This window comes from Centruroides vittatus, unplaced genomic scaffold, assembly GCF_030686945.1.
Source record: "Centruroides vittatus isolate TY-2023 unplaced genomic scaffold, ASM3068694v2 contig_358, whole genome shotgun sequence".
In the NCBI taxonomy this organism is placed as follows: Eukaryota; Metazoa; Arthropoda; class Arachnida; order Scorpiones; family Buthidae; genus Centruroides; species Centruroides vittatus.
The window spans coordinates 130,797-143,475 of NW_027122181.1; the positions used below are offsets into that span (position 1 = coordinate 130,797).

General features: G+C 30.1%; 1 protein-coding gene across 1 annotated transcript in view; it reads right to left on the minus strand.

The window, feature by feature from the left end:
- LOC136974876 (uncharacterized) overlaps window positions 1-12,679 on the minus strand; it is a 62,197-nt gene that overhangs the window by 24,753 nt on the left and 24,765 nt on the right. Inside the window, exons 4-5 of the mRNA XM_067269851.1 lie at window positions 11,245-11,342; window positions 5,146-5,259 (exon numbers count right to left, since the gene is read on the minus strand). Of these exons, the coding sequence (XP_067125952.1) occupies window positions 5,146-5,259; window positions 11,245-11,342 (212 nt within the window). The remainder of the gene's footprint in view (window positions 1-5,145; window positions 5,260-11,244; window positions 11,343-12,679) is intronic.

Below are 12,679 nucleotides of genomic sequence, written 5' to 3' on the forward strand. Positions count from 1 at the left end.
TTCTAGAAAAAACTTATGACAGAGTTCAATAGCAATTCAAATCAACAGTTTGAGAATGCTGGAAAAACTTAAACTAAGAGAATAACAAGTGGAGAATTTCACTATTCAGAAGTAATTGTAGATTCATAATTATAGAGTCAGGCAACTCTCAAAATAAATTTTCTATTGGCTATTAATATGCCTCAAAACCAAACTTCTCATAACTACCTCAAATGACTTTAAGGTGACCGTTTTAACCATTTAAATTTTGTTGAGTTCAATTTTACTAGTGTCAATAAAATTGAAATGATAAAAGTCATCTTTAAGTCATTTGAGGTTGTTATGAAAAGTTTGGTTTTGAGACATTGTGAGAATTCAAGAGTAGAGAACAATATTATTTAATTTGATAAAATATTTTCTGATTAATCAACAATTTAAAGTACAGTAGAGCATCGATTATCCGAATACTGATCAACCGAAACATGAGTTAACTGAAAGCATTCCAGTCAGCAAATTCAAATTTCTGCTAGTGCTTTGGCACTGCAGCACTCTCCCCTCCCTTCCAACCTAAACTGTAGGCCTACTTTAATGTACTACTTTATGTAAGATATGTATTTATAAGACGTGTGATACGAAATATATATAGTAGTTTTGTGTTTAATATATTTTTCGTAAATGATTGCTTATCTGAAAAATCAGTTATCCAAACAACCCCAGCCCCGAATTCTTTTGGATAATCAATGCTCTACTGTAATATTTTATCATTAAAAGTGACACATTTGTCACCTTTGTGGGAAAGGGAACTAAAACTCCTTTTAAAGACATGTTATCACACATCTCTGACAAACATCTTGTTGTTTGACCCCCACCATGTCCTGTGAGATGATTTAAACTCCAAAACCTGAGGAGGGAAATTAGCATAAAAAGGGGAAAAGCTCATGAATTTGGGGCAGTCAATGAAATAAGAAGCTGCCATAATAATAGGAGACAGAGGAAGAAGACTCTGCCCAAGAAAGAGACATAGAAGAGGACAGCCATAAGAAGATTCTCGCATAGCCAAAGCTGTCAGGCCTTAAAGTCCCATCTCACTACTCTCCAGCCCCCTCCATATCAGAAAGACATTTTCATATATTATTTCATTTGGACTACACAGAGGTATTCTTTTTGTAGATTATTGTAAACTCTCTCATTCGTCATTTAGAGACGTAACACGTTTATTTAGTTTTTCATTTATTTTCATTTTATCGTTCTATATTTGCTATATATCTATTAAATTCTATGTGTTTTGTTAATGCTCTTACCTACTCATTCAATTTATACAGACATTGATCAAACTTACCCATGACTTCCCTCCCCACTCACATTTAAGACCCCTCCTATATAGTAATGTCATCCACCGTGAGTGGGTTCTAAAGATCAAAGGGATTATGATTATGAGCAACACTCTCATATCCCTGCCCGTATTCTCACAATATTAATAGCAAATAGAAAATTTAACATATAAAATGCTTCTTGTTTGAATTACTATCTCAAAATAAAGTTTTCTTTAGAGTGAAGAAGAAACTTCAGAAAGTCAGTTAATAATAGTTGGGAGCATCTGAGAGTTTACTAGTTGAGGTTTGAAGTAGATTTAAGACCAGAATAAGAAAAAATCACAAGTTATAACTTAATGTTGGAATGGCCAGTCAGTGGATATCTCAAATACAATACATGAATTATGTAAAGTAAATTTCCAAAATGCAATATATATTGTATTGTATGGTTTCCTTCTAGAAATAGTGGTTATGGTTTGGGTATGGTTATATATATGGTTTGTTTAAGATGTTTAAAGTAGTACAGTAAGACCTCACTTAATGGTGCCTCAATTAACGCTGATTCGATATAACGCAGTCTGTTCATAGCCTAAAAACCAGCTCAAAATTTACACGATTCAAATTATTGCATCATTTCATTGATTCGTATATAATACGATTATTTACAAACACGAACTAATCAGCAAAAGATGGCAATTCGTTGTAGCACTGTACTTCTCTTAAATCTATGTATGTTTGGTGCAATTTTGGAAAAAATACATCATCATGGATGCCATAGGAAATATCAACTTCGCTTGGCAAGTATTAACTGATAACTTCTTCCACACTCTGTTCGTGCATTTATGTCTGAAGGTATCCAAGAATTCTCAACAAGAAGAGACTATCACTGTATCATTAGGTTGACAATTTGGTCAACCTAATCGATACAGCAGGACTAAGAAATGTAGATGAGCAGGATATTGAAGAGTTATTGCAGGTTTCTGATGAGAGCCTTACCAATGATGACCTTCAAAAACTGGCAAAATAAGGAATTCAAGCAGGACCAGAAAATAGTGATTCTGAAAATGAAGAACCAAAAAAATCATTGATCAAATTGTAGCAAACGATCTAGATTTTGAAAGGAGGCAAAAGCAAGACAAGGCATTTTGTATGCAATCTCTTGCTACCAACATTTGCTTAAGGAAAGAAAAACAGCATGAAATGAAACTAAATGACTATCGCAAAAAACAAGAATTTCAGAAGAGCCAGGACCTTCATCACAAAAAATTAACTTTACATCTCTATGTGCATATGTTTATGTGTTATTTAACATATTATTATGCAGATTAATATAAAAATAACTTAAAGTAAAATCTGTTTATTTTTTGTCACCTGTTCCCCTTTCCCTATTTACTCTATGACCTCATTTACTCCCTAAAATGACCTCATTTAACGCTGTTTCGTTTAGCACTTTGTCATCTGGGAACATATTCCCCATTAAGCGGGGTCTTACTGTATATATATTCAAGATGATTTACTTGTAAATTATATACAATGTTTATTGTTTTTACACAATTGGTTGTATAAATTCAAAAAAGATCTTTCATTTTGTGGTTCCTAAGAATATCAAAGATAAATTTAACTTTAGCATAAATTAAAGTGTCTAAACTATTTATTATAAAGATTAGAATATCCAAACAATTCTAATCATTAATAAATTTTATAATCCAATATAACTAGTATATTATTAATAAACAAGCTATGAAAATATTTTGTTATTGTCACTACAATGAAGTAACATCATTTTTCACTTGGCATTTACATTATGATTTTTTATATAACAGTGATAAATGTAAGTTATGTGAACTTACTGTTACTTGAATGAGAGATACCTTCAAATTCTAAAGATGCAGTTCACTTTCTACAAGCTCACAGATAATTTTTTTTAATACACAGTATTAAAAAAAATTCATGACAAACTTATGTCAATAGAAACACTATTTATTGCACAGTAAGATCTATTATCACAAAAGATAGCGATACATATGTTAAACTCTTCTGAATCCATACTGAATCAAATACATTTTCTCCATACACAATTATGCTTACTTACAGTACTAATTCTATTACCTCATTTTAATGTTATATAAGACCAAGTGTTTATTAGACTAATATTTGTAATGGCAAATATTTAAGAGATGAACTTAGCTCAATCTCATTAGTCTATTATAACCTAATCATAGATACTTGAATAAAAAAATCCCAGAGAAAGTTATGCAGTGCTCTTCAAGAAATGTTGCCTTTCCATAGTGATCTCCCTCTAGTGATAGGAAAATAAAACATAGCACGAGAGATCACCCATTTTTAGATACTACACCTAAAAGAAGTGCATCTTACATTCAAGTAAATATGGTATTTTACTAATAATAATATTAGAATAATGAAAACATTTAAATAAAAATAATGTTGAAAGCTATACATAAGAAGTCAAAAATTTTCTGGAATTGTGGTATAGCATTGTAATGGTAGAGCACATGAAAATGCTTACCAAATCACCTTTAAAGAAGGATCCTTTGGCACACAGATACTTGATCCATCAATCCTGCCATTCTTGATTGCTCCACTGGAAGACTTCTTTTGTAATAGTCAAGAGTTCAGTCATTGTATTTGATCTGATGTCCTCCATGGTTGTAACACATCTCCTTGAGACAGACATATCAGTGTAGGGAACAGTCAAAAATCACTTGGAGCAAGATCCAGTGAGTATGGATGACAAGAAGTCTTTTGTCAGCAAGGAATTGTTGCACCAGCAAGGAGTGACTTGATGCATTGTCATGATACAGAATCATCCTTCCCATCACCTATCATGCCATTTCCACCATATTGCATTTCACAATTTATGCAAAAATTGAATATAGAAATGACCAGTAACATTCTGTTCATGTGATAAGAGCTCACAATGCACCACACTGTTCATGTCAAAGAATGCAAGGAGCATCACTTTTTCCTTGGATTTAACAAGGCATGATTTCTTTGATTGGAGAGATGATGCTGAGTGCCAGTCTGATAACTGCATCTTCATCTCTTGGTTGTAAGCAACTTAAGCAAAGACCCATGACTCATCATCAGCAACAATATTCATGCAAACATTGGGTTTTGTGTATCTTTTTCAAACAGATCTCCAGGAATTGGTATGCTACACTTCATCTGAATTGTGGTTAATTACTTTGGAACACACTTTGCACTGGTACATCTCAACTTCAAAACATCAAACAGAATTACGTGAATGCATCTGTGAAAGATACCAACTACTTGTTCTTACTCCATACTGATCATTCATAAATAAGAATGAATCAGTTATACTTTGGCAATCATTTCTTAGGTTCTGGATGTGGACAGCCTTCCACTGTGCTTGTCATCCTCCAACATCTCCTGTCCTTTCTTAAACCATGAAAAACTAGTCCTAAATTGCGAATTTCTTTAATGCAGTATCATCACAAACTTGCTGCAGGGCCAATAGCATCTATAAAGCAGATTTTCTCAATTTGCCCATGAACTTGATGTTCAAATTGCAACATGGCACTGAAAGACAAACATTCATTTCAAAATGAAAATGAAACTACCACTAACACTACACCAAAGCATGTTTGGACCAGTTGTAGCTGTGAATAGACATCATAATCTTCCTCCTATAACAATGCACACACACAATCTTATCTCTCCTTTGCTGTCTAGAAAGCAATTCCAGAAACTTTTTGACTAACCGTGCACAATAATAATTAATTATAATTTATTTATAAATTTATCAATATCAATACCAAACTTCTATTGACAACAACAAGAAGTTTTGATAGTTTATATTTTGAAATCTTACTATTATAGGTTCTTCCTCAGAAACTAAGGCCATACCAAGCGAATTATTTTTATTGTTGTTAACTGGCAATTCAGGTTCAGTAGCATTAGCTATTGCTTCAGGAAAAACATCCATCTGTAAATTAAAATATGATATTTTTTGCATAATTAACTTCAACACATATTCATTAAAAAATATTTTTCGTACGTATTCTACACACAATCATACTTAATTTGAAATAGAGAATGAAAGAATAACTAAAGATTTTTGTTCTAAAGTAAGTTAGCAGATTTTGTATCTAAAACTAAGGCAGGAGTCTATTATTAACAAAAATTATAAATTTACATTAGATTTATACGTTTACCATCTTAACCTCTTAACAGTGAGGGACGGAAATAGCCGTCCAAGGCGATCGAGTGGCAGTGGTGAAGGACGGAAATAGCCGTTCAAAAATTCTTATAAAATACCTGGACCATTTCGTGAAGTCGTAGAATTTTCACGAGTAGTTGGGTTCTCCAACTTTGTTTTGGAATATCCTTTAGTTCTCGAGAAATTACAATAAAAGAAAGAAAATTAAAATAAATATGAAATTTTAGACGGCCATCTATCGACATAAATCGAATTTAAATCTCCCGCCGTCATCTGATTGGTTAAAAAAATTAATATTCCTAATTGGCTCGCGTCAGAAAAAAGTAGGTGTGACTTCTGTAAATGACGCTATCGGGAGTGCACCGATGCGACCGGAAAAAGTAAACAGCCTACGTCATTAGTCTAACGGTCCTTGTCTGACCTACTTTTCGTAGAATCAACATTGGAGTAAGCTGTAGTAAAACGTAGTAGTTTATAGTAAAACGGTCTTCTCTAATATTCATAGTACTTTGTAAAGCTCGGATTTCAATTTAATAAGTATTATTTAGTTCAGAAACATTATAAATACATCATTAAGTAGGAGAATAACGAAAAACTTTATTTTTTAGTATAATACAATTTACAAAATCGAAAGTTCGTATATCGTAATATTATAAAAAACTACATCGAAACATACAAAGTCACCTAATTTACTTAAATTCAGTTCATTATACAACTGTAGATACTCTTGCCTTCCTCAGTTTCCTCAAAACAAAATTCGAAAACTTCAATTAATTCTATAAATATTTAAGCGCCATTACTATTCGAATTAACTGTAATTACAAATATAACTGAAAAATATTTTCGACATAAACCCTAGGCAATAATTATCAAAACAAAATTCTTCAAGTATAAATTTTTCTGATCGAGTAATATGTAATAATAGTTTTATCTATTACTCTTGCCATATTCAACTTTCTATGTTCACATCCATTTAGTTTCATCTAATTACACTTTAAATGTAAAAAAATCTACCAACAAATAAGTTTTCTAATAAAGATACTACTTGCTAATTAAAGTTTGTATTCTTCTTTGACGTAGTTCTACGTTTTAGCACTAAATTGGTAGACATGTCTAAATAACACGCTTATAAACACTAAATGCCATAAATGTTTCGAAATTAGAACTAGATAATTATATGCACAAATAAATTTACATGCCTTCATTTACATCCAAACAAAGATCAGTTCTCCCAAATTGTCGAAAAATAAATTATTTTCAACTTTTCTTTCTGAATTTAGAACTAATTCACAGTAAACTTTATGCCTTAAAATATCCATTGCAATCAACGCAAAATGTATGAATCCACGTAATAAAAAATTATCGCAGTGAACTTCGAAAAAACGAGAAACAGAATTATTAAACCGCACTTTACGAAATCTGGCGCGAACTGTCGTATACAATAAACAAAACGAAAATGCTCTTGTCCAATGTCATCAGGTGACAAAAAGTTTCTAAATAAACGCTAAAAGTTTTAAAGAATTCTTTCACAAAAACCGATGAATTTAATTAATACACAATAACTAAATCTGTTTAATAAAGGTTAATAATTTTCCATTATAATTATGCAAATTAGATATAAAAAAGATCATCGCGCAAATTCTCCCGCGAACCATGGATGACTCTTACGTCATCTGGATTGAAGTTTCCTGCAAAATACTAAAAATATTTATATAATTCTTTTACTAATCCAGTCAAATTTAAATAATATAAAATGTCTAGATCTGTTTAATAAAGATTATCACAAATATTATTACAAATATGCAAATTAGATATGAGATAGGTCACTAGGAAATCTCCCGCCAAGATAAAAATAGCTTTCGGTCACGTGTTCACCAAGAAATATGTTTAAAATTTAATTTTTCAGCTTACATAAACCGTACAATAAATGAGTATTTCTTCGAAAGAAGTCGATATACACGAATAAATAATAATTATTTAATAATGCTTTTATCCATTTTAAATTGATATTGTAAAAATTAAGCCATTTAATCTGTGTGGCTTTTATAATTTAGAGTTTCCGAGTATTTTACTGTGAAATTCAATTTAGTAAACAGAAACAAAGTTAGGTTATTAAGTATAAACAGCACAATACGATAATTTATACGTAAGTTGAGTGTAAATACAGAAAAAAAATCGAATTATATCAAAGATGGGAGAAACAAGCTTACATCCCCAGAACAGAGCTTATAATTCGTTGTTATTTTCAGCCTGTTTCTACTTCGACTGTTTTTTGTTGGTAAAAAGTTAATGTTTTAAGATGTTCTTAGTGAAGAAACATAAAAGTATCGAAATATAATATTCACACACACAAAAATATTCATGTATGTCGACATTAGAAATTTGAAATCAATTATAGAATGTCCTGGATAGAGATATCGTGTGATTGTCTGTTTCTTCTGTCTTATTTTGTTTTTCTACGTGAAAATAAGATATCTTTTATAACTATTGATAATATAAACATTTTGTTTCTTTATATATTACTTCAATTACAGCTGCAAACTTTAACACATGGAGCATGTGAGAAAGTATTATTGTATAGATTATTACATTTTTATGAATACACCTGAGACTCGTGACAATATAGGCCTATATTAACCTACTTTAAGTGTCAATATTTTATTTAGAATCATTTTAAACGTTATTATTACATCAAATTATGAAATGGAATGTTCCAAGTATAGGAGTAAGAGGGAGGGGAAAGAAGCCATGCGTGGGGAAAAAATGAGTTTTTATCTAAATTATAATAAAATTTACTTATATTTACGAGAAATATTGATAATTTTCTTCTGGAGAAATGTATCTTGATAAAATTAATTATCTATATGAATGAAACTTTCAATAATACATTAGATACAATGACTGACGTTCCTTTCTTACCCTTTCTGTAGTATGTCTTATTATTAAACATAGTTTCCTAGATTATAATGTGTAAAAAAAAAAATGGAAAATTCTGTTAATTTGTAAACGCAGATACTATCACATAACAAGCATACTGTATCCTCTCTATATTTAAAGTCAGTTATTCGCGTTTGAATTTTTCTAAATAAACCCGTTTAATCCGTAATTTATTTGACAGAAAGAAATTGTTTATGGCCGTATTTCATTTATATAATGTTTTTCTCGTGATATTATTTCTAATATCGGAAAAAAATATACATTTCTAATATGGACATACATCAATATTTTTAATTCTGAATATTATATTTCGATACTTTTATCTTTCTTCACTAACAACAAAGTACTTTTATTTTAAAAAAATAAGTTTTTACCAACATAAAACAGTCAAAGTAGGAACAGGCTGAAATTGACAACAAATTATAAGCTCTGTTCTGGGGATGTAAGCTTGTTTGTCCCCATCTTTGATATAATTCGTTTTTTTCTGTATTTTCACTCAATTTACGTAAAAATTATTCCATTGTCCTGTTTATAACTAATAGCTTGTCTTTGTTTCTGTTTACTAAATGGAATTTCACAGTAAAATATTCGGAAACTAAATTATAAAAGCCAAACAAATTAAATAGCTTAATTTTTACAATATCCACTTAAAATGGATAAAAGCATTATTGTATATTTATTATTTATTCGTGCATATCGACGTCTTTCGAAGAAATAATCATTTATTGTAGAGTTTTTATAAGCTGAAAATTATTCTGTTGTCTTTGATGAAATTTGTTACAATTTACTAATTTTTACAGAAACATTAAATTTTAAACGATGACATTAGTTAAAATGTATTAATTTGTACACAAACATTAAATTTAAGGCGTATTTCTTGGTGATCACGTGACCGAAAGCTATTTTTATCTTGGCGGGAATTTTCCCACAGTGATCTTTGTCATATCTAATTTGCATATTAATGATAGTACATTACTAATCTTTATTAAACAGATCTAGTTATTGTGTATTAATTAAATTCATCGGATTTTATGAAAGAATTTTGAAAAACTTTTAGCTTTTATTCAAAAACTTTTCGTCATGTGATGAAATTATTCACAGGTGCATTAAAATATGAATCAGTTCGTGGGAAAATTTTGTACAGTGGAGTCTGGTGTATCTGTTTCTGGTTTTTTCGAAGTTCACTGCGAGAATTTTTTATTACGTGGATTCGTACATTTTGCGTTATTTTTAACGGATAAAAGGTGGAAATTTTACTCTGAATATAGAACTTGTTTTTCAGAATATGCTACTTTACAAAAAGAAAAGTTGAAAATAATTTATTTTTCAACAATTTGGGAAAACTGACTTTTGGATATAACATATGGATTTACATGAAAGTATGTATTATTGGGCTACTAATTTATTTATGTTTATGTGTATTGTTGTACTGTAACTTACTTTGTTTTACTATGTTAGAGAAAGTAGGTCACACGTTGGATTTCTGACATAAAACTGTCGGCTTTTTCAGAGTGAAGCGGACCTTCTCAATGAAGTGTGTTTTAGGGAAGTTGTGCATTTTTTTTTCTGATGCATGCCAATGATGAAAATTGTTTTTAAAATTAAATATCGATCAATGACGATAACATATGTTATAAATGTGAAAATGAATATAAAAATATTTCTACATTTCTTTATTGTTTTGTTGTTTCTTATAGATTAATTCATTTAAATTTATTATATGTGAAGTAAGTTTATTTACAAAATTCTAATATTTTAATCCGCTTTAATATTTCGGTGTAAATTTGAACAACGAATTTTAAAATTTTAAATAAAAGATATACTGAAATTTTCTTTTATTTACAATGATTACGTCACTTCTACAGAAAGTAGAACACGAGACGACCTTCACCCACATTTCAGTCTGGGGGGAAAGGCCGCCAGTTGTAGTCATAACAACCTTTACGTCTTCTATTGTTGTGGATGAAATTCGTTAACTGTCAATTACATTTTCTTGAATTTGATTCGCAGGTTGGAAAAAATCGTCATTACTTAAATGCCTAAAACTTTAAAAAATTTTATAAAATTGAAAATAAATTCAAAAGTTTTGAAAAAATCGTATCGGATAGAAAATCAAAAAAGAATTTAATATAAATTTGAAAAAAAAAATTTTAGCAAAAAATTACCGCGAAAAAAATTCATATATAAAAAAATTATGTGACAATAAAGAACGATTTTTTCTTTACAAGACGTAACTGTTTAAAAATTTTTTTTCCTAAACGGAAACGAGAAAAACGCGTGGGAAAATTCTTAAAAAAACTCCCACGGTTTATCTCCACAACTAACTGGTAGAGCCGAGTACGACTGTTCCACTGTTAAGAGGTTAAATTAGATCAGGTTTCTATTCACATAATATTGCATTGTATATGTTAAACTAAATGCAACAGCATCAAGTTTAAGTCACTCCAGAAATCAGAAAGCAACTTGGAAAATGAAACTTATTTAGACTACATTTAGAACATAAATTCCTGAGGTCTTTTTATTAATTTCAGTTATTTTTCACAGACTTTAAATGATATGATTTCTGTGATAAATTACTAATTAAATTAACAAGAAATATTTGAACAGCTAATAACTTATTCTACAGAAGAAAAATGTCTAGTTCATATATAGCAGTATTTCTCACTATTCTAAATGACGACTATGTAAATTCTTTTTATTATAATCATTGATAACTTAAAATAATTCATTTCCAAAATATCAATTTCCTATACTCACTATTAGAGAGTAAATAAATATATAAATCAATAAAATAAATTATTTTAACAAACTTACCTTTTCAAATTTCGCTCCATTATTATATCTGTAATCTTGATTTTCAGCATTATTTAAATTTGTATCCATTTCTAAATTATTAGAATATCTGAAAGGAACTGAAAATAATAGCATTTAATATCATCTTTTTCTCAAAAACAATAGTTAAAACTCAAAAAAAAAACCTAACTAAACTTAATTTCAAAGTCAATCAGCTATTTCCAATCAATCTCAAGAAAAATAATTCTATATCGATCGCTAACTCTAGAATGCTAGAAAATATGCTAGATCAAATATGTACGAGTCAGAATCACATTTTTGCCTATAAAAAAATGTAAATGATATCATTTTTCTTTTGTTATAATTGCTTTTTTGTGCAGTTGATCACAGTTGTCTATAAGAGAGAACAGATATATTCATCAAGGGTTTGTGATTTCAGAGGACAGATGGAAAAGTGCTGAAGAAACAATGAAAATTACTAATGCAAATAAAGATTGAACTTGGAACAGTAGCACAGACACTACTTTAGCACCATTACAAAGGCACTATTTTAAAATAGGTATTTCAATAGTAAATTGTTTAACACAGGCAGAAAAGTTAAGTGTCTGCCTATTTACTGCAAACCAAAAAAAATCTCCTATGTCTAAGACATGTACAATTTCTTGATTGCTGTGTTCATTTGGGAAAGGTTAGGTAAACATATAGAAACCAAGAAATTTCACATAACTTTTATAGGCAAGTGATGTTATATTACTGCTAATTTTGCAAAATGTTGGTAATTATCTTAAATCTAATACAATGGGTGATCAGTTAATGAACATAATCCGTTCCAAGACTTTGTTTGCTATCCGAATTGTTCGTTAACTGATTATCAATTTACCATTAGTTTTTATGGGCTCTTCAATATTCTTTATTTCTCAGATGTGATTTTTGTTACTCCTTAATCTGATTGAGTCTTCTTGATTATACAGTATCTTTCTTAGATAAGATTGAACTGTGGCCTACTGTAGACCTGTTCTAGCCATAATGCCCAGCAGCATCAGACATCTGTCTACTCTCTGCCTTTGCTATTATACTCTCACTTTTCGGAAATAAAAACCCACATAAAACTTAACGAGTGCAGCCCGACAATCTCACGAATACTATAAAAAAATTGTTTCTGTCAGAAAAATAAAAGGTTGGAATTACAAGGGAGAGTTTCAAAGTTCAGAGGAATACTATCCGATCAGTATATACCGGGTTGAGCGTTGAAGTCGAAGTCTCCTGCACTCCGAAAAATTTCGAATTGTTGCCTGAAGACAAGGGAAGACCAATCAGTATTCGTTGTTTTACGTCGCTGCTTCTTGTGTTTGTTCTGTGAGGTGTTCGTTGTCCGAACATAAAAATCTTTTGCAAAAGTGTTCGTTATCCGAACTGTTCATTAACTGATCACCCACTGTATTTTATTTCAATCTTT